The sequence below is a fragment of the Cyprinodon tularosa genome, unplaced genomic scaffold (assembly GCF_016077235.1).
Source record: "Cyprinodon tularosa strain WSP-4 unplaced genomic scaffold, ASM1607723v1 ctg729, whole genome shotgun sequence".
Classification (NCBI taxonomy): Eukaryota; Metazoa; Chordata; class Actinopteri; order Cyprinodontiformes; family Cyprinodontidae; genus Cyprinodon; species Cyprinodon tularosa.
In genome coordinates this window covers 200447-227268 of record NW_024039484.1, presented here as the reverse complement: position 1 = coordinate 227268, position 26822 = coordinate 200447, and the positions used below count along the sequence as shown (strand labels likewise).

Below are 26822 nucleotides of genomic sequence, written 5' to 3'. Positions count from 1 at the left end.
ATTGAATTGTTTTGACATCCATTTGTTCATAGCTAATGCAATTATAATATGTATAATGAAACCCACATAAAATGTAAATAATTTTACCTAAAACTGAACCTAAAGTTTTTTGCTGTACAATAACCTGCCAAAAATATGATGGAAAAAGTATAAAAATATACTTACCGTAGAAATACTAGTGTGCCCATAACCCCATGACTAGTACATTATCTAAATTTGGTTTGTTTTGTTTCTCTTACAACCAGTAAAATAAACTGACGCATTTTTATTGTGAAATGCTTTGATAGTTAGTAGTTTATTTTCAGTATTCTTCATGCTCTGACATAAAAAGCAAATGTTAAGCAGATTAAAAACAAACTCAAGAGTTGTACACAAAGTTAAGGCCATAAATGCTTATAAAATAACAAAATATGTATTTGTAGATCAGTAGAAAGCTCCATGTGTGATGTCTCCACCTTTTATTACAGCTGCAAACAGTAAAGTCTAATTAACCTTGACAAAAAAAACATGGTAATGATGCTTGACTGGCACATAAAAATATGTGCATGTCAAAAGTGTAATGACTGTGGATAGATCCCAGTTAAAATGAAGATGGATTGTGGTCCAGATTCTTTGTCAGAATGAAGGTTCTAGAGAGGGATTATTCAGAATTTAGTTGAAACCCTTAAAGAGTGATCACAATGTTGTTTAAGAAATAATCCTGAAAAACAAATCACTGAAAAGAAGTCCACCTCCTGGAAACTGCAGACCTTTAGCATTTGCATTTTTTTTTCAAATGTTTGCATTGTGAGGTACCTATGCTCAATAGAAAAAAAGGACACCACACCAATCACTTTGCATTACAGGTAAAACAGGTAATCTCTTAGAAGCTTGAGCTTAGGTGATGCATTTTGACCAAAGTCTTATAAAAGTAAGATGACAAAACAGATTATGCAAGCAATGCTATGCAAAGCATAAAGCAACAAATGTATTTATACACTCTACACTTTGCATTTTGTATGCAATGATCAGATCACAGCTGCAGAGACAAACTAAATCTGTACTCAACCTAAAATATTGGCTCCATTATGATTTCAGAGAACCAAACCTGATGCCTTCCTCTAGCATGGCAAGTGTCTTGTTAAAAGTGTTCACTGTTCCCTTTTTCCCATTTTTAAATATTGAATTCTGAACCAGCTGTAAGCAGACTTCCAGAAATGATCCTAAAATGCGCTGAGGATGAGCACCTGTGAAATGTGCACGTGCCTTTCAGTTTGTAGGTCACGACAAGTAAAAAAAAAAAGGCATCTTGTAAGATAAACCTCACAGCTGTTGTTTGGAATAATCTGGGAATGCATTATGCAAATGTATGCAACTTCTTCATCCAGAGATCACAGATATACTTAGAACATCAAACCATTTAACGCTAAAATATATTTTTTTTCAATTAAATGTCTTTCTAGCAAAATCCCAATAAAGCATAACTGAATAAAAAGGGAAATGATAAAGAAGTATACAGGATTTTAACACTTAGTACTTCTACTACTCTCTCTCATCTCTTCTCTCTTCACATTAGTGCAACATCATATTGAACAACAGCTCAAGATTAGCAGAAGTACCAAGCTTGTCTTGATCTATTTTGCAATTACGTTGATGTGAAAAACTCAAATTTCATCACCTTTTTTTTTTTTAAACTGTGATGTTCGGATTCAGAGTTTAATCAAACCTATCTATCTGATTATGAGTACGGCAAAAAGGGAACGTCACTTTTAATGCATTAGTGTTAAAACACACATGGACTCAAACTAACATTTTACGTTAACTAAGACATATTAAGAAATATGTTGACAATCAGTCATAAATATGTGTAAAAACAAACCTTAAAATATATCTACTTTTTGTGCAGTAAAATAATTAACAGAAAACATGAGAAAGAAATCCCGCCTTTAATTTTAGGAGATCTGTCAGCGGAGGAAAGACAAATTGCCTCCTCCTATTGTTTTTTTGATCACCTGTCTTTGCTGGGCTATTACCAACAATGTAAGGGCAATTTAGAGAAACTGATTAACCTAACAGAGTACCCAGAGGGAAGCCATACATGTACCAGGAGACCACATACACTACAACGCAGAAAGAGCCCAGAGCTCTGGACTCCTGCTTCTACTTCTGTGCTCCCTTGTCTGCAGCTCATTCCACAGGTTTTCCACAGCACTTCGGTCTGACGACAAGAAGGATCGATGAAAAAAGGTTGATTTGGTATCCAGTGAACTATTTCTATTGATTCTTCTTTTTTCTGAATTACTTTGGCTTGGAGGGGACTGTGCTTTTTTCAGGACTCCTAAATATAGAACGAATGCTCATCAGACAGGCTCCCTTACTGTTTTTAAATCCCTTCTCCAAATTGATCAGAGTTTTTAGCTTGTATATTCGTTTTCTAGCTTTTAGTTGAAAAACTGCTGTAACTCATTTTACTTGTAATCTAGGTTTTGTGTCTTTGTCACGCCATTTCTTTTTGTGTATTCTATCTATTCTGTACAAGAGTGTAGTCCTGTCCAATAATGTGAAATATTTTTGAAATACAGCTACATTGTACAGGGGCCAGTAGTTTATTAACCTTCTCAGGGAAAAGTATTTAGAATGAACAAATACCAAACAGATGTTCAATTACATTTACGTTATTTATGATGTTGGCTCCAAGTTAAACAAACCCAGAGCATCACAGATCATCTGCTGTGCTTTAAAATGGGCATGAGGTGAATTTGAGAGTATTCATTCATTATTTCAAGTTAAACCCAACTGGTGTGTTTGTTTTTTAAGAGGTTGACTTCTATTCCAATCTGCCCAAAGCAGTTACAGTGGTAACGATGGTAACGAGTGGTGTTTAGCAACTCTGCATGTTAGCGTTTGCGATAGTTGCTCAGATGAAGCTATCTCTTGGCAAAACACCATAATTATATCCAAAGAAACCAAGAAAATCATGGATTACTAATGGATTTGTCAGCTTAAAAGTATTCGCTGGTCCTCAGGGCATTAGGTGTTTCTCAGCTTTCATAGCCTGATACACCAGACTAAATGTAAGATGAATCGTGTAATTTAGTCCTGCCCCGATGAATAAGACATCGGAAGATTGTTGATGAGAACAACCCCTTGTTTTTCCAACCATGTCTGTGCCTATTGGCCAAAGCTCTGACCAATGAGCGCAACTGACAGAAAGCTGGTGGGGGAGTGTGAACAAACAGCCTGTTGGTAAAACGGCGAATACATCCTTCTTAAAAATGAATGAGCGTAGAGCCTCTTCCTGCTCACGATTCAATGAAAACCTTAAGTCTAATCCTTCCAAAACTGATTCCAAATCTGAGTCAAACGTGAACTGTTAAATAGTTGTTGCCATCTTCCTTTTGCTTTCTCAAGCGTCACGCAGCTTTGTCGTCCCGCCCTCAAAACCCCACCCACTGTGCATCCAGAAATATCAAAACACATCTCTGTATTGTGATTGGCCCGCCAGTTCTAGGGCCTGGGGCATTGATCAAGGCTAGACCACTCGCAGGCAGAAAAGATTCTGGCGGATGGAGCTAGTTTACACACATCTGCTATCAATTGATAACATATTATCAGGCTTTGCTGCACTCCACCATCTGAATCTGGTGTGTTGAAGCTGAGAAACATCAAAAACATGCAGAGCGGAGTGCCTAGAGGACTAGGGTTGAAAAACACTGATTTAAAGGATATCATTTATGCACCTGTGAATTATTTTATAAATTGGGAAATTTTTTGGATTCAAATTAGTTGTTGGATTTTTTTCTGACATTTTCTGTGTGACATTACGCAGCTGTAATAAAACATGCATGTGATTAAAGGGATTGTACAAAACAGGGGTGTTAGCAGGGTTGGGTTTCCTGGGTCTGCCGATAATGGAAGACTGCTTAAGATTATAATATAACCTAACAGGAGATAATTAAAGCAGTGTATAAAAAAGAAAGTTATATGTATAACACAAAGCTTAAAAAGGTTTTCCATGTAGCTGCCTGGAGCAATACTTGTTTAGGTCACATAAAAATAAGAATTTTCGGTCTGTCAGAGTCAGGCCTGAAAGTGCTGAAATTATCTTTGCATGATCCCGTTAATACTTTCTCATTAACAACTTATAGAAGAAGGATCCGCTCATCAGATGAGCTTCCCTTTTTCAAATTTCTGAATTCTATTTCTGAGCTAAATGGTCCATCTTGGTAGTAAGAGTCTGTGCTCAGAGGGCTGGAAGCCGCTGTGAACCTCAGATGAGGGAGATCCGAATGGGAATAGAGGGAGAATCTGTCCTGTTGGGTGGCGAATGATGGGACACAACATGCTCAACCATAGCATGTTTCGGCATGTGCTTCATGAGGTAAGTCTCCTATAGAAAACAGCAGGACAAAACCTTTAAACATTACAGCTTCACTTAGCTTCCACAGGTAATCTCATTTCAACTCACTGAGGTGTACGCCCGGCCGCACATGCTGCAGCAGTAGGCCTTGGCGTTCTTGATAGCGTGCGCAGAGAGGTGAATCTGCAGCGAGGCAGAGTCTGAGTAGGCACGGAAACAGTTGGAGCATTTGAAGGGCTTGTCTTTGTTGTGCTGCCTCTGGTGAGACTTTGAAGAACAAAGCAAATAGATCAGCCGTTATGTGCTTCAGGGAAAGCTAAAGACAGATGTGTTTGTTAAGAAACCTACAGCAAAGTCATATGATCTACTGAACATGTTTGCTTATGAGTTTGGCCAGAAGTCAGAAACCTTTAAAACCTGGAGAGGCGTTTTGTCCACTTTCAAGGTAAAGGAAACTGATCTAAAGCTGCAAAAACTGCAAGACCCTAAAGAATGTAGTTTATCTAATCCTATAAATATAAACTTGAGTGAACAAAAACACATATTCCTAGTAGCATGTCTGTGGTATAAATGTGATACAGATATTGCCTAAAAATAAACTCTTTTTTTAAAACCCGGATGTTTAAAGGTACAAGTTTAACCCGTCCCAGTGGGAACGTGGCATACTTGCGCTCGCCTGCTCCCATTCCACCCCTCATCTGTACTGTTAGCCAGTCAGTTGCAAGGTCAACCAAAGCTAATACAAACATTTGGTCAGCATGACCCACCTGTCTAGAAGGAAAGTAGGAAAGCAGCCACCTCTATGTAGCATCCAAACCCCTCAGCTTCCTTAACTCAGCACCAGTGCTAAAAATCTTGACTAGTTTTTACCTTCTATCGGTTTTGGCTCTAGTCTGAGAAATGTAATGCAAAGGAAGACGTTTTTCAGCTTTATTACGGAGCTACTAGGATCTGGCAACGCCTGATCTCCATCTCACGTCGTTTTTAACTTTCTAATATAGAAAGCTTTCATAACCTCAAGTAAAAAAGGTATATTTTTTGGACCAGCCAAAATTTTTAAAACAATATTTCTTTATACATTTTTTTTGTAAGAAATTTTTGGTTTCTGCTTACAAAGAATTAGACAAAACATTTCAACAAAGAATAACCTGTCCTGAGGGCTTAGTCAGAATTTGGGGGATTTTTCTTCATAAATAACTGAGATTTAGATAAATGCAACCAAAACATTTTTTTTCACTTTGTCACTAAGCTATATATGTGGCCCCAAAGCTTTTAGCCTGATTTGTAATTTCCATCCTCAGCCTTTGTTGATACTTTATTTATATTTTACATTATAACTTAAAAGGGGATGGAAGCATCATGATCTGGGGTTTATTTTATTTAAATGGAAAAGAGGTTTTTGCTCAAAATAGCTGTAAACACTAGTAAATTGTGGCACAAAATCTTTTGCAGCCTGCTATAAAGCATCTCCCAAAGCTAAAGTTCAACAACTTTAGATTGGCTGAATCGTTTTTTCCTTTTTTTTTCTTCCCTAATGCAGTTTTTTTTTACACATATTCCCCGATTTCCACCCAAAAAATGTAAAAATTGGTATATTTATATTTAAGAATTGTGCCTATTTAGTTAGGAAATGTTTAAGCAAGATTAAAAACAATAGAAAAAAACAACAACAAATGCACTGTAAAACAGTGTACTACAATATTTTTGTCTTTTTGTAGCTAAACCCATGGTGTACAAAAACATGTATAAAAACATTTCGGTAATGAATTTGTGAAGTTAAATTTTTCCAAGCAAGAATTCAAAAAGAAGAGGTCAAGTTATGGTGATCATAAGGATAATGTTATGTAAAACAAGAGCTATTTTTAGGTGAGGGTTTAAAAGCATAGGTGGAGAAAACAGCTCATGTTTACCTGCAAATTAGAGAGTTGGGTAAAGGCTTTCTCACATCCTGGATGGAGGCATTTATAGGGGCGGTCACCTGTGTGGATCCTGAAACACAAAAAGCAAGTCGGACAGGAAAGCAAAAAAGAACTGGAATAAAATACTAAGAGATAAACCGACACAGGAAAAGAAAATACAAAGCCACAGAAAAAACAACAAAGATAATTAGGCTAATGTTTTTACTCCTAAAAAAACAAACTAAATGCTGTCAAATCCATTGAAGAATTTGTTTCAAATTATTTTCTTTCCTCTCTAATGTTGAATCATGTAATATTTACAGTAATTACAGTGATTATACTTTTCACAGAAAGATTACAAGAGTTACAGGGAATGTGCTTTTAATTCAGAGGAGATTTGTATGGTGGCTGACAGGTGCTCATGGCCCAATGTGCTCCAAACATGGAAACAAGCAGAGAAACACAAAAGCACTGCTAAAGGAAATGCTGCAATCACATAAAATAGAGGGATACAAAAATGCCTGAGTAGAATATATTTTTAAAATAAATCTTATGACTTATTGTTTTCACAGCTTTTTTGTTGGGATTTCCATCTCATCCAAAATTAGTTCCCATTAATAAAATTTCTTCTGGGATTGTTAAAGAAATCTTACAAGTAAAACTTCCCTAGATTTCCTGACTAAATATTCTAGACTTTTTCCCTTTTCTACAAATGAACATTCAGGTACCCCTCTGTTCACCAATCTGACTTAAACTGTTAGACTTATCTAAATTGGGTGTTATTACAATTTCCAATAAAGTCTTTTCGATCTCTTAAAGATCTGGACAAACTTAGATCAGTTGAACCTAGAGGATCTGGACTATCAACAACAATCATACCTTATTTCATTAACTTTAATAAGACTTAGCTTTAGAACCACGACTAACAGGTTTCAGAGCTGGAAAAAGAAATTAATTGATGCTTTGTAGGTTATTGAATGAGTGAGCATGATTACAAAATCGAAATGATTCACAGGCTGAAAGAAAACAAGAATCTAATTTGTCAACCAAGAGCAGAAAGCAACATATAAATCAATGTAAAATATGTTCATTTTTGGAAATTCAGATTTTTGCTTACTTTTTTTATACTAGAATCATAAATAAATCTAGCAGTTAAAAAACGTTTTTTGCACAAAATGTTCATCTTTTAATACTTTCTGAGACATTTTGGGGGAAAAAATGTGTTAGTATTTCCTTAAATGTTTGTTGTGTTTGATTTAAATGAAATATTAAAATTTTTATAAAACCAAAACTAAAGCTCAAAAGTTTGAAAAAAAAGAGCATAAACAATTCATAAAACATAACCAACGTTATAAAAAAACTTCAATATATAAATACATTTCTTTCTATTTCTCCTTAAACCAAACTTTTTTTGCACTGTTTTAAATTAATTTTTAATTGAACCATAAAAACCATGATGTATTCAAATGATCTTGAACTCATGGGATTTAACAGAGGCAAATTTACATATAAGCAGTTAATCTGGCAAATAATCCATTTTATTCTAAAAATTAAAGGAGCAGCCTTTTGCATTACAACCATGAACCTGATGGATGACAGGATGCATGGATGAATGGATGGATAGATGGATGTTGAATGAGAACTGCTACCTTGTTCTGAGTATTTGCAGACATTTCTCCCCTTGGTTAAAACTTAAAATGATTCCAGTTTGTTCACACTTAGTAGAGAAAAAGGACTGCAGTCTGCTGCTGTAACTGCCCCCACCCATCCCCGAGACCTTCTACAGAAGCACCATAGAGAGAGTTCTGACCAGCTGTCTCAGTGTGTGGTGTGGAGGCTGCAGCACCTCAGGTTGGAAGAACATGAGAACAACAGCAGAAAGGATAATCAAGGCTCCACTCCTCTCCGTAAAGTCATCCCAGCGCTGCGTGTCCCAAGTCCGTAACAACATCAGCAACCCCTCACACCCCACCATGGACTGCTCTCCCTGCTGCCCTCTGAAAAGAGGCATGGCAGTATCCGCTGCAGGACCAGCCGATTCTGTAACAGCTTTTTCCCCACTGCCATAAGACTGTTGCCATAAAACTCTAATCAAGTCACAAATCGAGACTCTGCATCACACATACACATCATACTTGCACTACATGGTGAATCTTTAAAATAGAATTCAACTCAGTGTTTCGACTGCATTTTGCATCATGTTTACTTATTTATTTTTGCACTGCTCTGAACCTTCCACATCAATGCCTTTTGCACCATGTCTCTCCTACACTGTTTACATTTAGATCACTGCTGCACTTTATAAATGGAAATGTTCATTTCACCTGTAAGCTGCTGCTCATCCACTGTCGAAAAGCTGTATGTATCAAAATTTCGTTTTGTATACAAAATGATAATTAAGTTTGTCTAAGTTTAAGATGTAATATCAGGACCGCTATTGATGAGCTTTAGTATCTGTGACTCTGAAGATACACAAATGTGGTCAATAAAGAGAGTAAATGTCGACCCAAGAAGTCAGATACACCGTATCATAAAACATAATACATTACATAAATCTGCATTCTCTGTAAAGCAGCAGAGCAGATTATTATTGCGAGGATGAGTACAATTGGAAACATTGTGCTTTAGATCTAGTTGCTATAGATTCACTGGATCTCTGCGAGAGGACTGACCTTATGTGCTGCTGAAGGTGGGAGAGCTGACGGAAGCATCTTTCACAGTAGGAGCAGCGGTACGGCTTGAGGCCCAGATGTATGCGCAGATGCTGGGCCAGGTATGAAGCGTTTGCAAAGGTCTTGGTGCAGTGAGGACACTTGTGGGCCTTCGCCTCTGTGTGTGTTTTGGAGTGAATTTGCATGTCTGACTTGGAGAAGAAGGTCAGCGGACACACTTTACATCTGAGAAAAGAAAACAGTGGTTATATGTAAGCAGAGAAGCACACAGAACAGAAATAAGAAAATTGTTAAAGAAGATGAAGCTTTGTTCATGAAGAGAAAGGACTAGCTTAAGGTTAAGGAATGATTGTTTCTTTTTTTTTTTTTTTTTTACCATAGAGGCATATACTAGTACTTGGAGGCATTTCAGCAAAAGAGAAAACTAGTATGAAATACAGGAATAAAAGCAACACTGCATCAAATAGTAACTCTATTTCACATATTAAATTATTGTTCAGCTCTGTTCTTAAAATTTTACCCACGTAACCTTAGAAGGTCTGAATGGGTCATGTGATCTGGAGCACTGCTTTATGGATATCTGAGCTCTCCTTAACCATGAGAGCTAACTAAGCTAAACATTGCTGTTAGGGTTTCCAAAAAAGTCAAAAAAAATAATAATGAAATGGGAAGCAAAACATCTTCAAACTTGGATTGTTTTTAAACCTTTTTGGAATGACTATGACCTGCATGACTGAAAATCTCCACCAGCATATTGCTGTTAGGGAATAAAACAGATATGACCCTTACCTCATTAGACATATTTTTAGTTTTCTGATGTCAATTGCAATTTTATTTAAAAAGAACTTAAAAAAACAGCTTGTTACAGCACCAAAGTGCAGTTTTGTTTTCATAAAATGATCAATGAATTAGGATTTAATATAGAGTGGCCTTATGTTTACATGTAACTCAATCACTTCTCAGTCTGCTGGTCCAAAGTGGTCTGATTCAGAGGGAGGCCATTTTATTTAGGGACAGTGCAGTGCTGGGTGCTAAAGGGGGCTAAACCTGAAAAGTTACAGGGAAATTGCCCCTGGTTGACAAAATGATACATTGTTACTTTAACCAGACAGATATAAACATGCATCTCAAATAATAAATATATAATCAAGTAAACAATTCAGAGAGTAAAACTAATGCTAATTGGATTTTTAAAAAAGCTGTTTTTTTAAATGAAGATAACATTTCAATGTTTTCTGTTTGTTTTGATGCAGCAAAGGTAAATCACAAAAATGATCATGATGTCAAGATGAAACAGACAAAATGTAGAAAACTTAATGGTTGCTGTTTTATTCCTAAATAGCAAAAATTGCAGCTTGGTCCCTCATGCCACGCTGCATGGATGCAGTGAGGCGTCCTCATATACTTTACATGCAAGTATATTTACTTCCTTTTGAGCAAGTTTACAATTTTATATTTTTTTTACAACGTTTTCTAAGAAATAACCTCAGAAACAGAATTTTAAGTTTCCACAATTACCCACAATGATTGATGTTAACACAAACAAACCCATAAAACCATATCAGTATCCGTGTAATTAATTTCTATTTTTACTCACTGTCGTGGTTTGTTTCCACCGGAAAAACTGTAGATGTTTTTCCTCTATTCTTATTACAGGTTAGAATATATACTAGGAAGTAATAAAACATTTTTTTTGCAAGACAGGGGTAGATATGGGAATTGTTAAATTGATACGTCGCATAACTAGGTTACTTCTGCTGGATTTATTTTTGCTTTTAAATCCTGCTCTGGTATGATTTATTGTTTTTTTTTTTTTTCTCTTTTCTCCACTTACCTGTCACTACTTGTGTTTTTACTAGTTGTCTTTATTTTTCATCAGTTCTTAAGAATTGGAAAACATGTGGTGGCCTAGTGTTTAAATGCAGAGGTACATTTCTCCAATGTAGGATCAATAAAGTTCAATTATTATTACAGTATTATTATATCATGACCTGATGATTAATTACGGCTGCAGATTTTTTTTTGCTCATGATCTACAAAGTTTTCTGATGGTAAATTAAACGGCTAAGTAAAGCTTAATGACATCTTAAATCTTTTATTATCTTTATTTGTTTCTTGCTTTGTGTATCTGTGTGGTTTGAGGTACAGCAGATTAAACTTCACTCTGACCTCATCATTATTCAAAAATCCAATGAATCTGAGGTGCACTGTTAGCAAACCATTTTTTTTTATCTCACCTGTATGTTTTCCCCTCTTTTGCAGTAATGGTGACGCAGGACTGATCGTTGCCAGAGGCGAGGATCGGGTACGGTACCACCAAAAGTGAAGACCCGTTCTCTGCCTTGATCTTCTTGCGCCCTCGTTCCTGCTTTGGAGGAGGGCCGAGGAGTCCAACAAAGCCTCCGTTTGTTTTCCCGTGCTCCATGCCGTGGCTTCCAGCTAACCCTGAGATGAGTTGAGGGGTAGGGGCTCCACCAAGCCGACTGTGGCTGCTTGAGGTGGGAGTTGTGGGGGTTATGATCTCTGAAGTGCTGAGGTTCCCAGTTCTGGATGCCAGTGCCACACCTGACAGGCCCAACAATAAACATAAGAGGATGTTTAAATAATATAATTATTAAGCGTTATGCTGAAACATTTTCCTGCTTTTTAAGCTCATCTGTCCTTGCTTCAGACAGTTAGTAAAAAGCACAGCTGAAAGAGAACTTCAGAAAGTCAGATACTGTTGATAAAATTAAATATAACATTTTACAATAAACTGGCATCTGTGAAATAAAGTATAAAGAAATAGGATTTTAATGATATTCCCTGTACTTTCAAATTGTACATTCCACATTAACTCTTTGCAGTTGTAGCGACCAAAAGAATTTACTCCAAAAATCAAAGGTAACAATTCACACTAAGTTTGGCTAAGAACAGGGACTCCAATTTATTAGAGAAATTAGGTAATACCTACTCAGACTTAACAGTTTTCAACAGAAAAATGACTCAGGCTGGGATCGAACCCACGATCGCCCTGTTGGAAGGCAGCTGAGTTAAAAACTACAGCACCAACCAAGCTGCTTTTTTGATTTCTATGAAAGCCACTCATAATGCTTACGCAAGAGTGTTGCACAATTTGTCAAAAACAAAATCACTAACTGATTTGACCCAATAAATAAGAAACACATAATTATGATGGTTACATTTACAATTAGATTTAAGGAGCTAATTTTAGAAAATCATTTTTGACATTGAACTTTTTTCTTGATGCAAGCTTCTCTTGTTCTTAATGGTTCAGCAGAGCAGTTACTTCCTGGCACACTGCGATGACCAAAGTCATTATATAAATGTTTTAAGATCATTTTTATGCTGTATTTGCAACTATTAACAAAATGAAGGATTTACCCATAATCATCTAGTTCATTTGATACTGTGAAGTTAAAATTGTGTGTTCAACTTTTTTAAGCAAGCAGTGTATTTGTTGAAGGTCACAAGGGTGTAAGGTGACCTTGCAGAAACTTTGCAGAGTTTCTTAACTGGATAAACATCTGTGCATAAGTTGGGAATGGTCAGTTTGAAATAGGCGTTGTTGAAACAGTAACAGGTTTTTCCATTTTCTTATTTGAAAAATACTTGAATCAAATTTTATTTGTTTTTGTAATTTTTCAGACTACATAGGGACCCTGTGAGATTTTAACAATTCAGTCCAATTCACCTAAACAGGAGTGGCTTAAACTGATTATAATTTATTATGGGTAAGTATGAATGCCTCCAACAGAACAGTTTACAGAAAACAGAACAGAACAGAACAGAAAAGTTTACTCGAGATTAGGTGTCATTGGGAAAATATAGATGCTGTTAATAAAAACAAGTTAAGAGGAACACGTATAGAGAAATGAAGGGCAGTACTCTGATAAGAAAGAGAACCACACACATACTGTAAATCCATAGAGGAAGAATATAAGCCTTGTATAAACAAAATGAAAATCCTAGGATTAAAAGACTAATGTCTCCACAGGAGCTTAATAAACTAATCAATGTGTTCATATTTTATAACAATTGACTTCAACAGTGTTTTCACAGGTCTGCCTAATAAAATTAATCGGACAGCTGCAGTTGATCCAGAATGCTGCTGTCCTCGTCCTTACTTAAACTAAGGAAGTAGAGCACATCACCCCCGTCCTTATATTGGCTCTGCCTATCTCTGAGCTTTAAAATAATGACCTCATCGCTTATCACCACAGCACCTGCTATCAGTATCAGCCTTCAGACGTCTCTTCTTCTGGCTCTAATCTACTCTTTATACACAAAACCAGAACCAAACAGAGAAGCAACATTTAGTTCATATGCTCCACTAATCTGGAATAAATTCCCGGAAACTTGTAAAAGCACTAAACTATAAATTATTTAAAAACTGGACTAAAAACGTATTTGTTTTTAAAGAGGGCTTTGACCGTGCTATCTAAAAAATATTAGTTAAGCTTTGCAATCCAACTTTCCTTTGAGTATCTTATCATTTTATTATCAATCATTTTATCATTACTTTGTTTTGTTTATCATCTATCAATTTCATTATTAAATGTATTCTTTATAATTATTTGTGTTCAATTATTATTTAACTCCATTTATGCATCTGCAATGTACTTTTCCTATTATGTTTTTTCTCTTTTTCATGTACACATGTTTGATAAAGACACCTGGCATGCCTTAAAGTGTAGGAGTGGATCCAAAGTTTTGAATTGAGAAAGCTTCCTGAATGGTAAGCAAAAGGTCTTCAAACTTGGAAACAAAGTCTAGTGGATTGTTTTTAATTTTCTTTCTATGACCTGGATGACTGAGAATCTTCACCACCTCTGTTTGTCTGGTAGGACATAGTGAAATGTTTGCTTACCTGAGACATGGTTCGTTCTAGAGGGATGGTCTATGAGCTGACGCAGATGCCAGTCCTCCCACAGCCCACGGGCTTTCAGAGCTGCTTTGTCATCCAGATTCAAGTTCACGTCTCCAAGAATACGACCTAGTAAAAAACAAAACACACCTCTAAATATCTTTACCTAAACATGTGTGTGTTGTTTTAAATTAATTTGAAAATTGAACTCAGGCTTGTGGAGGCAGCTGGAGTACCTGTGACAGAGCTGGAGGCAGGGCGGGCATGCAGGGCAATATCAGGCTGAGAGGGGCTTGGACTGTGCAGCCCTGACCCCTGCTGAGGTTTGGACATGCCGTGCTGGCTGCCTTCGGCCGGGCCGGAGGGAGACAGAAGAGGCTGTTGGGAGGCGGCCGAAGAAGTGGGCAGATGTGGTGGCCGGATCTTCTCCGCCATCAGCTGCTCCTTGATTTTATTGATCAAGACTAGGTTATCCAGCTGACAGCCAGAAACCAACATTAGTGACAAGAGAACAACCAGCATCAGTTCAATCAGTGACACTTTACAGGGCAATGGTACCCTCTACTGGTCAGTACATGACACTGCAGCAAAGCTTAGAGACATTTAAGGAATGCCATTTAGGATGACATCCTAACACTGTCACATATTTTGAAAGTAGAATTTGTCCAAAAAAGATAACATATTTACACTTCTTACAAGACAGAGGTCCTAAAGTGCCTTTTATTCTACTTTTCCAAGAAGGTCTTTTAATCATCATCTATTGATGATCTCTAAAGACTTCTGAAATAATAAATAATAAGTTTAGAAATAATGACAGTTTCTGAAATAGATTTTTATATTAATATTCAACCTTTCTAACCATATGTTGTTGGGATAAGCTTGATGGAAAATGCATGAAAGAATATGTTGTTTCTGTAAGAAAAACCTTTATCTGTTTATTGATTGTGGCAAATTTAATCCAGTAAATCCATAAGTCATATAATCATGGTCGTGCACATCCTATGTCTTCAGATAAAATTAAGTGCTAACACACTCTTCAACAAGAATAAGTATGTTGTGCTGATCGACCAAAGAGGTCATAATTTTAGCTTGGAAATGTAAAAAAAAAAAAAAAATGAAAGACAAACAAAGCAACTGATTTGGGAAACTATTGAAATCTCTATTGAGACTCAAAAAAACAACACAGGAAATAAAAACATTTGAACATAAAGGGTTAAAATCGTAGCATTAATCTGTTTTTCCTCTAAGGTATTTATACTTTAAACAGTTAAAATGTTTTTCTGTCCAAGTGTGGCTGGTAAGGCTGTCATTAAGGACAGACTCTATCTAGCAATAGGACACCATAGGAAAGGATTTGCGACCCCTTGTGGTTAGGTTAGGCATTTACCTTTCTTGCAGCACTTACAGTAATTGCTGATATGAAACACCTGATGACCCGGTAAAGCTCTGAATTTAAACCCTTAAAGGCAACTAAATTTTCTCTGCTCCTGAAGGTAGTGTATGCAGCCTTATATTATTTATGATAATGATTAATCACATATTTGGTGAAGCAGATCCAGGAATTGGAAAATCTTTATTACCAGATGATGGAGCCTTTTGGATTTGAGGTCGTAACCTAGAATTATGTCAGGATAAAATGCAGAATGCAATTAATAAAGTTGAAACATGGTCCAACAAATTTTTAAGTTATCAATAACAAAGTCCCACGTTATCTGTTTTTCAATGAGACCAAAACATACATTTTTAAAAATGTATGGTCAAAATCTTGAACATGTTAAAGTTATTCGATTTGTGTTTAATGAAAAACGTATTGAAAAAGTCAAGAAAAAATGTAAAAATATAAATATTTTACTTTGTTTAGCAGGAAGGGAATGGGGAACAAATAGAACGTCATTGTTGAATATTTTACAATCTCTTATGCCTTTAACTCTAGATTATGCTAGCATTAGTTATATAGCAGCAGCAGATATCAATCTGAAGCTTCTTGATATTGAACAATTAAAAGCCCTTTGATAAAGTGGTGAAGCGTTTAAAACATCACCAATTAGTTCATTACAAGTTGAAACTGGAGAAATGCCTCTACGAATTAGTAGATTAAAATAAATGTTAATTTAGTGTGTTAATATTAAAGGTCATGAGCAGTCACATCTGGTCAAAACCATCTTACAGGAGTGTTGGGAACACAGCAAAGTAAATATATTTAGTTTTGGATGGATTTCTAATGCAAAAGCTCAAAATGCAGAGCTGTATAAAATAGATAAGTCTATCTGTACATTACTCAGATATTCCATACTGAATATTTATTAATCAATGTGTAGAGTTTTGCATAAATTAATAAAGACTAAAGAAAAAGGAGTTCCACAATGTGTCATTGTACAACAATATATATATTCAAATGTTTTTCAGATAAAGTTTACAGATGGATCAAAAGAACCAGAATCAGGCCGCATTGGGGCAGCAGTGTATATTCCTCATCTAGACAAAGGAATGAAGAAAAGTACTACAGACGACTTATCAGTTAATGCAGTCAAATTAATAGCAATATTAATAAGTTTAAACTGGATTGAAAAACAAAATGGTCAAAATTATGTGGTTGCATTAGATAGTATTGCAGCTCTATTAAGTAAAGAAACCAATAATAATAAAAAAAATCTTATCATTTGTATATATTATTATATATACAGTTTGCAAACGGAAAAATACTATAGCATTAACAGACATATACTTATAATTCAGTCTTGATGTAAAAGCTTGAAATTTGTAAGTACCATAACAATGTAATGTATACATGTATATTACATGTACATCATCAATTTAGCACTTTAGACAGATTGGGTGTGTGCGTGGGCATGCATTTATTACATGGTGGGGTCCACTTTCCATAAATTTTAGTACATCGTGGAGACCGAGTGCTCTAATGGGGACCAATGTCTGGTTCCCATGGGTACAAATGCTTCTTTTAGGGTTAGGTTTAGGACTAAGGTGTGAATTGAGTTTAGGTTAAGATTAAGGTTAGGTATGAACCGTAATGGTTAGGGTAAGGGTCAAATTTAGGCTGCAGAAATGGGTTAGAAATGAATGGAAGTCAATTGAAAGTCCCCATGAGGATAGAGAACAATATGTTTGTGTTTGTCTCTATGTGTGTATTCTTAATATCTAAGTACAGTATTATAGTGCTCCATTAAAACACTAATGTTGTTGTGATGAATTTGTATAATTATATTACATGATCTATAGACTTCTTACTGAATATGCCATGTGATGTGCCAATCTTTTACTATAAAATACAGTAATCTAGTGATGCTATGAAACAGCAAGTGTGTGTCAAAATGATGAATTTATATTTATTTTAAAAGTCTTAAGCCCCCTGAAAATGAGAAAATCATCGTTGTTCGATGCTGTAGCGCACGTATCTTTTACATTTTGACAGGTTTAACAAGAGAGTACCAAAATGGCGGCTGGTGACATCACAGCAACATGTACTACCAAAGGTCAATCCAGTGAATAGAGATCAGTGATTCTACTGCACTAAGCACTCTGTTTTTCCAGAAACACAATGCAATAAGTAACCTCCATCTTCAATGTAAGGAAAAACTGTGAATCTCAGAAAGAGAAAACAAAATTTCCCCTTAAACTCCTTTTAATGAACATAGACATAAACAGGAGTAGACCCCGCATCGACAGCTTTCGCCTATTGGCACTGATGTGATTTGGTTGTGCCATCTTGGGGCGGTCGACAGCTCCGCTTAGTGTAATAAAGTGCAGGCACAGAATAAATTTTAATCAACTTTAACTCGCTGAATATTAAACAGAATTTCATGGTTTTGTTTTGTTTTTTTTTGTTAAAAACAAACATTATTATTAGTGGGGTTAAGAGTAATAGAATATTCTGATCGGATCTTTGCATGTTGCAAAGCATATGTTTATGCACATTTATCTTTCTCTCTCTCTCTATCTCTATTATATATATATATATATATATATATATATATATATATATATATATATATATATATATATATATATATATATATATAAATATATAATTTTTATTTTTTTTTTTAGTGTTACTAGGTGCTGCGCAGAACCATCAAGCTTGGAGAGAAAAAAGGGAGGTCGCCCTCGGTGGGTGAGGACGTTTTTTTTGTTTGTTTTAATATAGTGTGTATACATGCTGTTTATTCAGTAATTCATAACATGTGCAACGCCAGAGGAGACATACCCTAAAAGACTTGCAGCTGTAATCACAGGAAAGGTGGTTCCACAAAGTATTAACTCAGGGTTGCTAAATAGCAACAAATATAATTGAATCATTCTCTTTCAACCTAACAATTGTAAACCACTTTATGTCGGCCTTTAAAAAATTCCCATAAAATACATTTATGTTTTTGGTTGTACTGTGACAAGATGTGGAAAGGTGGAAAGGCTTATGAATGCTTTTGCAAACCACTATATCTAAATATTCGTATGTATGGCTACTACTAACATGTTTGTTAAAATACAGCCAGATGACTCCGGAGTTTTAGGAGACAGTGTCAACGTAATACCCTGGCTGAGGGTAAAGGTGGGGGGGTTTTTTGTTTTGCAAAATTTTTATAAATAGGCATTTCTGCAGGTCAAGTTAGCATGATTTGATGTTTTTAGGATAACGTGTTTTGCATTTAATCAAGGGATTTTTCTAACTTCTGGATTAAGATAAGCCAATTGTTTTAAACTGAACTCAGCTAAGCTAAGGTTAGCTACAATTGGTAAAAACCGCAAAATAGGATGTCATGCTTCTGTATGTGCTGTTTATAGATTAAAAAAATATGTGTTTTATATTTTTATCATAATCATAGATTTTATTTCAGATAACTGAAGTACACAGGGAGCTGGATCCTATGTTTTAACATTTATTTGTTAAACTCTCCTAACAATATTTTCCATAGTAAAACATGAGTCTCACCTGGCCAGGCATAGAAGGAGGAGGGGGCCAAAAGTAAGGATTGTTAAATCGGGGTTCAGCCATCCTGAAAGAAAAACACAGGATTATGAAAGGGACCAGATCTCTTATACTCCATCGAAGAAATTTAAACTTCTGCAGCCCCTGTTGTCACCAGGGTTTTTTTTTTAATACAACTTTTTTATTTACAGATATTGCAGCTTGAATTGATTGTTACCAATATTGATCTAATAAATCACCTCAAACCTAAAAAGCTTTTATTACTTATTTCTTATTGTGGGATTTTATAAACATCTTGATTAAATACTCAAACACAGAGCAATAGTCAGCAACCATAGGTAAGGGAACTGACCCAAGGAATATAAACACTGACTTGAAAAAGAAGTGGATAGCCGATATATTCCTACATTTGTGTTATCAGACCGATTTTCCATATCAATATTGCATCAGGGCCTCCCTAGTTGTCACACAGTTATTTCTGACTGTTTGGGCTAGTGATTTGTTAAAGCATGTGTGCTTTCCTTTACTTTAACTCTGTGACCTGTAAACTTTTATGTGGATTTATTAATGTGGTTAAAAAACGCAACAGTCGCCCACTAGCTGAGCAGTAACTGACTGGTGTATTTATCAGTCTTGTGATAGTGTATTTCCACAAATATAGTTTCTGTTTGTCCAAACTCTGCATCCTCATACTGTCACTATGGAATGTTATAAAGCAGGGAGGATGTTTGTGAGGCGGCAAGGTGAATTACCTCAATAGGATTTATATTTCCAAAATTACATTTGCCGCTTTTTGTTAGGATTCACAAACATACATTTTCTGGAGGAGCCTCAATGCTCTCACGTGGTTTTAACAGTTGAGAACCAGTTATCAGAAAAGAACATAGCCCATAGTGACTTAGATTTTAATCGCTCGCTTTCTTTATCTTTCCTCCTTGAAACAAGGTGACCAGACTAGTAAAATGTAAGGAGAGAATGAGCAAATTTAGACGACTTTCTAAGAATGAAGAGACGTTTCCAGAGTGAGAAGCTACACTGCAAAAAAAAAATTATTCTGAGTAAGTCAGTTTTTCTTAAATAAGTGTAGGTGAGACATTTTACCAATGGAATAAAACAATTTACATTTCAAATAGGAAAAAAAAACAACCGCAGTCTTCTATATCAATTGTGTAATACCTAATTATATTATTTTAGGGTAAAAATACTAATTTTATTAGAAGATCATCTTATTTGCATACTCAAATTAAAAGTAACTACAATTGCATTGCATGGAAACTTGTAGACAAGGAATATTTTCAGCAAGGTTTGAATTGATAACATCAAACATTTATTAGTAAGTATAAAAGCTCTGACTAATTGAGAAGCACAACAATTGATCTGACTAATCAAGTTTAACCGGAAGGCTGAAAATGTTTCTCTCTGACAAGCAGAATGAGACCCTTACCATCCAATTTGTGCTTTGAAGGCCTTTCTTTTCACAACTTCTCCTTTCCACCCCTCTCTAAAATCTTTTTGAAATATTTTGCCTTGCATGCTTTGGCACACAGCACCATTCCTAAGTCTGTTTGGCTTAGCAAAAGGATAACAAAGTCCACATGTGCAAGCCAAGAGAAACAAAACCAATACATCTAGAGGTACAAGCATACAATGTTCCTCCAAAGCAATTTTCTATAACGATAGAGGCTTTCTGCCTCAGGGGAGTTTTTCTGCTTTTTATAAGCTGTGTTGGTTTTTAAACCAGCATCTGATTGCAGTGGTTTTTAGTCAAGAAAAAAAAGAGAGGTTTTTCCGTTTATTGCTCTAGCTTATAGGGCTGTTCCGAGTAACTTTGTGTATTTAATATTTATCTATCTATCTATCTATCTATCTATCTATCTATCTATCTATCTGTCTGTCTGTCTGTCTGTCTGTCTGTATATACATATCTTGCGATGAATTGAGAGTAGCTTGTTTATTTTAACATGTTAAATCCTGTTAATTCAAGGATTGATCTCTTAATCATTTTTAATATAAATGATCAAATAAACCTCAATTCTTTTACTTCCCTATCATTAAAAGTAATGAGCATTTCTAATATTTTGCATGAGATGGTACTTTACCTAATTTACATTTCTCTCATATTGCAACCACAAACCATGTTGTTTTTCCTCAGATATGACAGATCAACTGTAGGTAACGGTTGCATGAAATTAAAAGAAAATCAGCTCTCAACACTCTCTCTGTAGAAGGATCATAATGTCCCGTCTCCGAAAAGGCCTGAGTAAGAATCCTGCAGCCATTTTAGAATTTGGATTGATTAAAAACTTCTGAAAACTATGCCTCATTATTGTTTTTTACAGTTATAAATCATTTCGTCAGTTATACAAAATCTATATTAATTCAAGTTTGCAAATGTAACATATTTAAAAAATAATAAAAAAAAAACTTCAGGGGTATGACTACCAACATGTAGTTGTAAGATTTCAGAACGCTTTAATAGCTTGTTTGCATTCATTTACACACCCTTAAATTATTACTTTGTTGAAGCATTTTTGTGATTCAGTTCCAGAGTTAGACTTCCCGGTGTCAGTATGCCTTGAATTATACAGAATTAAACCACAAGTTCAGCTTTTCCAGTAGGATTTCACTGATATGTCTTTTGGATAGATTTCCTGATGTCACCAGTACCAGAGACTATAAAATGATTTCTGTGCAAAGGTATCAGTCAGGATAAGAGAACAAAAACATCCACCTAATTTTGGTCTAAATTACCGTACATACTACAGTGGATGTTTCTCCAGAACTGATAAAAAACCCAACAACATAGAAACTGTTCAGTGGCTATGCTAAAAGCCTAAAGTTATACTAAAGAAAATTTAGCAATTTCTGGTTAAACTCGCTGTGTTATGTGACAACAATCTCCCTCTCCATATGTCTGGACTAACACGTAAAAGAAAGCACCTTCTTCAAAGAAAACATCTGGCTCAGGGTAAAATCTTCACAAAACTGCTGAAACAAAACAAAAATTTTGGTCAACGTTATAAAGGTTTGTTTGACATGAAAAAAAAGAACAACACAATGTGAAACATGGTAGTGGCAGCATCATTCTGTGGGGCTACCTAAAAAAAATAAAATAATTGCCAGTTTTTGTAAGTTGCAGTATAGAACAGTATATTTATCAAAAACCTTCCAAAATAAAATTAGAAGATTGACTTAGTTTATTTTTAACAGCTGGGTTCCCATTAAAGATGTAGCAAACTATGTTGATATGCTGCTAATTTTGAAAATGCAATTGTGGTATTTTTCTTTAACATGCTGGTGAAGATTCTCAGTCATCCAGGTCGTAGTCATTACAAGAAAGTTTAAAAAGTAAAAAAGCAAACCAGTGGACTTTGTCTTCCACGTTTTAAGCAGTTTTATTTCCCATCCAGGAAGATTTTTGAATTAAAAATGTCTGGATTAGCTTTGAGTTCAAAGCTTTACAGAGTAGCCCAACAAAGCCTTAATATGGCTTAGAAAACATGCAAATTGAACCGAAAGAACATGTCCACCCCTTGGTAGTCATTGAGGTCGTTGGTGGTCTGCAATGCCTGATACTGGCCTATGCCTCTGAAAAGGGAGTCTTTAGAGTCATTGCTGGCTGACCAAGCGAAATGTTTTGGTCCCCTGCATGTTGATGGGGGTTGAAATTATAGCGGGAAGGAATCAACACTATTGTTGCGTTATAGGTTTTTGAGAGCTGGAACCTGAGATCACCCCCTCTGTTTAAAGTTGTTTTTTCTCTTAACATACAGTAAACGGCTTTGAAAGGTGTTTGCAGCCAGCATTAGAGTTGATTCCTTCCCACTATCATCTCAAAGCATCTTGCCTGGTCAACTAGTCAATGACTCCCCATTACTAAAGGGTGGACCTGTTCTTTCAGTTCAATTTGCATGTTTTCTAAGCCATAAAAAGGCTTTGTTGGGCTACTCCATAAAGCTTGGAACTCAAAGCTAATCCAGGTATTTTGAATTGAAACCCTTTCTGGATGGGAAGCGAAATGTCTTCACATGAAAAACCAAGTCCAGCGGATTGTTTTTTTTTACTTTAAAAAAAACTTTTTTTGGCATTTCCATTAGATAAGAAATATAGTGAAAATGAATCTGTTAGTGATAACTCTGAAGGAAAACATGGCAGCTGTGGGTGTTAACACATGAGATATATTTATATATCAGTCACCGCTCTAGTGCTCATCGTGCTCAAGATCTGTGTTAAAAATATAGTCTCATCCAGAATCCAAACATGCTGGGTCTTCTTCTCGTCTTCATGAAAGGCACTAAGCTCCAGTTGCAGATGAGTCGTGTGATACGGAAAAAAAAGCGCTCAATTTTCAGTTCAATTTTGCGAAATCTAAGAATTTCGGCGACCATAAAAAACTTCATTCAAACTTTTTTTTCATAAACATGAGTTTATGGATAAAATCGAGAGGAGCCGAATGAGGTGGCTCGGGCATCTAATTAGGATGCCTCCTGGACGTCTCCCTGGTGAGGTGTTCCAGTCTGGGCCTCCCTACTGAAGCTGCTACCCCCACGACCCGACCCCGGATAAGCAGAAGTGGATGGATGGATGGATGGATGGATGGATGGATGGATGGATGGATGGATGGATGGATGGATGGATGGATGGATGGATGGATGGATGGATGGATGGATGGATGGATGGAACATGAGTTTGCATTCAGCAAATATATTTTCGTAATTCCAATTTTCTAAAATTGATGGTTAATGGAAGCTCATCTACCGCTAATCTTTTATTTTTTTATATATTTTTTTTTAGGAGAAATATTACCAAAAGGAATGACTGCACCAGAAGGAAGTTACATTTTTTATGATTGGCTTTATCAGCTCAGATATTAGATGTCACCATAGGACCTTCACAATCAGAGGAACTGGAGGACCTTTGCAAGGCTGAGTGGGCAATTATTACCATTTCAAGATGTGGGCTGCTAAAAACAAAGATGATGGCTGAAAATGAAAGGGATCCTTCATCAAAATATAAATTTAAGAGTGTGCATCCTTCTATGAAGGGTTTATTGTATCCTTTACCTGCAAGACATTCTTTTAGTTGGACTGGGCTATATATTTGTTGCACAGGGGTTAAAAGTTATGAATTTATTCCTTATAGCCCTTCTAACGTTTCACAGACAGAAAACTATAAAATCTTTACATGCCTAAATTAAGGTTGCTTTCAGGAGAAAAAAAAAGATTAAATAAAGTTAGGATCAACTTATGCGAGTTATTGCCTCAGAAAAAAAAATCAAAAATGGCATATATCAGATTTAGATTTTTGCAAAGCTTTAACCAGCTCCAACTGAGGTTTTTTTTCCCTACAGAGAGCAATCCTGCAGCGCCTCGGTCTGTCCGCCGCCTCTCCCACATTCTCAGACAGTTTATTAAAAAAATCAGACAAAAGGAAAACAAAAATGGCAGCCCTGTCTTATTTTTATAACCAACGGACGCCATATTCTGCAGAAAGGACTGTAAGAAGCAGATAACCCTCCGGCTGTCATTAGAGGCCACTGCGACGCGAATGCATGCGGCATATTTGCATAAAGCGCAGGCATGATTGTTTACTTTGATTTGCAGGTTTGAATAGCCCGGCTTGGAGAGAGGAAAAAAAAAACCACAGTGACACTTCCCACGGCAATGAGCGTGGATTTTCCACAGCGCCGAGCTGTGCCACAAACCCGACGATCAGGAAAGCTTTTAGTTTAGGCTTAAGACAACATTTATTAACATTTAAACAACGCACATTGTCATTTTTATTATTCCTAATCCCGCAGGACTTTTAGGATGCAGAGCAGCGGATTAAAGCTGCGGAAAGAGGCGGATTATTTTCACGGAGAGGCCAACATACCTGCGCCAGCGAGAGGAGAAGAAACAGAACAATTTCTAACGGAACAGGACTCCGCTTTTTCTGTCTGCTTTCAGCCACACTTCAAGCCTTCCGGGTCGCCTGCTGTTCACTTCTGGGTGCTACAGCCGAAACACATTTTAGAGCAAAGAGAGAGAAAGAAAAAAATCCCAGTTAAGGCTGATTTTAACCCATTTTCTGGCTCATGATTTCAACCCATCCGTCTCTGTGCAGATGTTGCAGATGTGCGCCGCAGCTCTAATAAAAGTGAGCGCATGAATTAAAGGGGGTTCTCATAATAAAACCCTCCTGTAGGTCACTACTGTGGGAATAATGGGTTATAATATGAATGTGACTCATTTTTTTTTCACCCAATATTAAATATAAACCAAGCACACAAACATACTGCAGACAGATACATAGTGGAGGAGTAAAAAGTGATGCATCTATGTATTTTTCCTGTGGAAGATAATGATTGAATTTAAGTCTTAATCCTCTGAGCTGCAGCAGCATGACAGGCTGCTAATAGTCTCTGTGCTGAGCTCATCAGGAGAGGGCACTACTGCCATACTGAGCCTCAGCTGGGGGGCCCTTTGACCCCTCACTGTAGTTAGAGACATTCATCTCTTTCACACATGTGGCTGTTATACTTTCTGCTTCACTTCAGCTGCTTTAGAAAAGCTACATGTGCTGATAAATTGTGCATTTGTGTTGACTTTCCTTTTTTAAAATGTGACAAGAAACAAACTATCCTCTGACATGGGAGTTGGCTCGGAGCTCGTCTGCCTGGCTGTGTGTTTCCTGGATGGGGACACCTTTTACAGTTGCTGTTTGTATCTCTGCTTCTGTCTCCTTGAACCCCAGTCGGCCTCGGCAGATGGCTGCTCACACTGAGACTGATTCTGCTGGAGGTTTCTTCCTGTTAAAAGGGAGTGTTTCCTCTCCACTGTCGCTACAAGCATGCTTAGTGTGAGGAATGGCCTTTGAGTCATTGAGCTGATGCAATCAACTGGTTTTCCTTAGATAGAAAACTGTGAATCAATGTGACTGTATGATCTGGTTGAACTGTAAATTGCCTTGAGATGACTTGTGTTGTGAATTGGCGCTATATAAATAAACTGAATTGAATAAAAAATGTAACATTTTTGATATATAATACTTCTTCAGAGGTTGTTTTTACATCTTTGAGGGATTCTTCTAGGAAAGCTTTTTTAAACGTTTTTCCATAAGTTATTTGAATTTGCAGATTATGTGTATTCTTAGCTCGTGTCTTAACAGACAATTCAATATGGTTGCATAATGACAATAAAAAGTATTGCACTTGATATAAACCCATAAAACAAACAAAAAAATATTTATCACTAAGGAAAAAATAAGAAAATTAGAAAATAAGAAAATTGCCCACTTCAGAAAATAATGTACAATGTTAGGAAACATGATTTATAAATGTTGATGTTACTCCTAAATGTAGCTTAATTCACACGAGTCAAACAATTTTGTATATTCAAACTAATATTGCTTTACATTTCTACCATAATGGGTTAATATACTTTCCCTGTAGAACAGCTCTAGGCTACTTCTTATATGATTTTATTTCTGTCAGGTTAACTTTGTTTACTAATTATGTTTCTTTGGATGGCAGTCTGTTCCACTGGATTATATTTTCGAGTGTCAGAGTAAAGGGGTTTGAATACAAATGTAAAGAAGACAATCAAAAATGTTTCATTTGTGAAATACATTTTTTAAAATGTCACTTTGTTTTTGGCTTTACCAAAAAAAAAAAAAAAAAAATCAATTTCAGGTTGCTCTCCTGTTGTTTAATCGCCAATGTTGCATTTGTATTTTCCTTTTTCAATCTTAGAAAATATTTAAGCAAAAAATTTAAATAAAAAAAACAAATCTGTCCTTAATAGGTTGTCAAATCTTTTGGTCTTTTCACAAGATCTTAACCAATCACATTTTATTGTCAGAAAACAGCCAGGTGCACTGAGGTTCATATTTAGATTCTAATTTAATATATATGCAGAATGCAAAGTAACAAGATTAAATCTTGGATCAATGGGGAATTAATATATTTGAATTAATTCAGAGACGACTGGGACATGTATAGTAACCTTAATAAACTCCATTTAGCAACCATTGTATGGGAACACCACACTGCAAAGGCTTGCATCTTTCTGGATGCAGTTTCTGTTATATACATCTGAATACATTGTATGGTGAAACTGATTAT

At 36.0% G+C, this 26822-nt stretch overlaps 1 protein-coding gene across 2 annotated transcripts; it reads right to left on the bottom strand.

Moving 5' to 3' along the window:
• Positions 1 to 276: 276 nt before the first annotated feature.
• znf362a (zinc finger protein 362a) lies at positions 277 to 24850 on the bottom strand. 2 transcript variants are annotated; one of them, XM_038269382.1, is made up of 9 exons: positions 24593 to 24850; positions 18722 to 18785; positions 14013 to 14253; positions 13780 to 13905; positions 11147 to 11474; positions 8910 to 9134; positions 6250 to 6328; positions 4448 to 4606; positions 277 to 4369 (listed from the first exon to the last, which is right to left on the bottom strand). In XM_038269382.1, exons 2-9 carry the CDS (start codon positions 18782 to 18784, stop codon positions 4250 to 4252), a joined length of 1341 nt encoding a protein of 446 aa, XP_038125310.1. In that variant the 5' UTR covers position 18785; positions 24593 to 24850; the 3' UTR covers positions 277 to 4249. The 2 variants fall into 2 exon arrangements, with proteins under 2 accessions (XP_038125310.1, XP_038125311.1); XM_038269383.1 differs by having other exon boundaries at positions 14013 to 14220.
• Positions 24851 to 26822: the final 1972 nt, after the last annotated feature.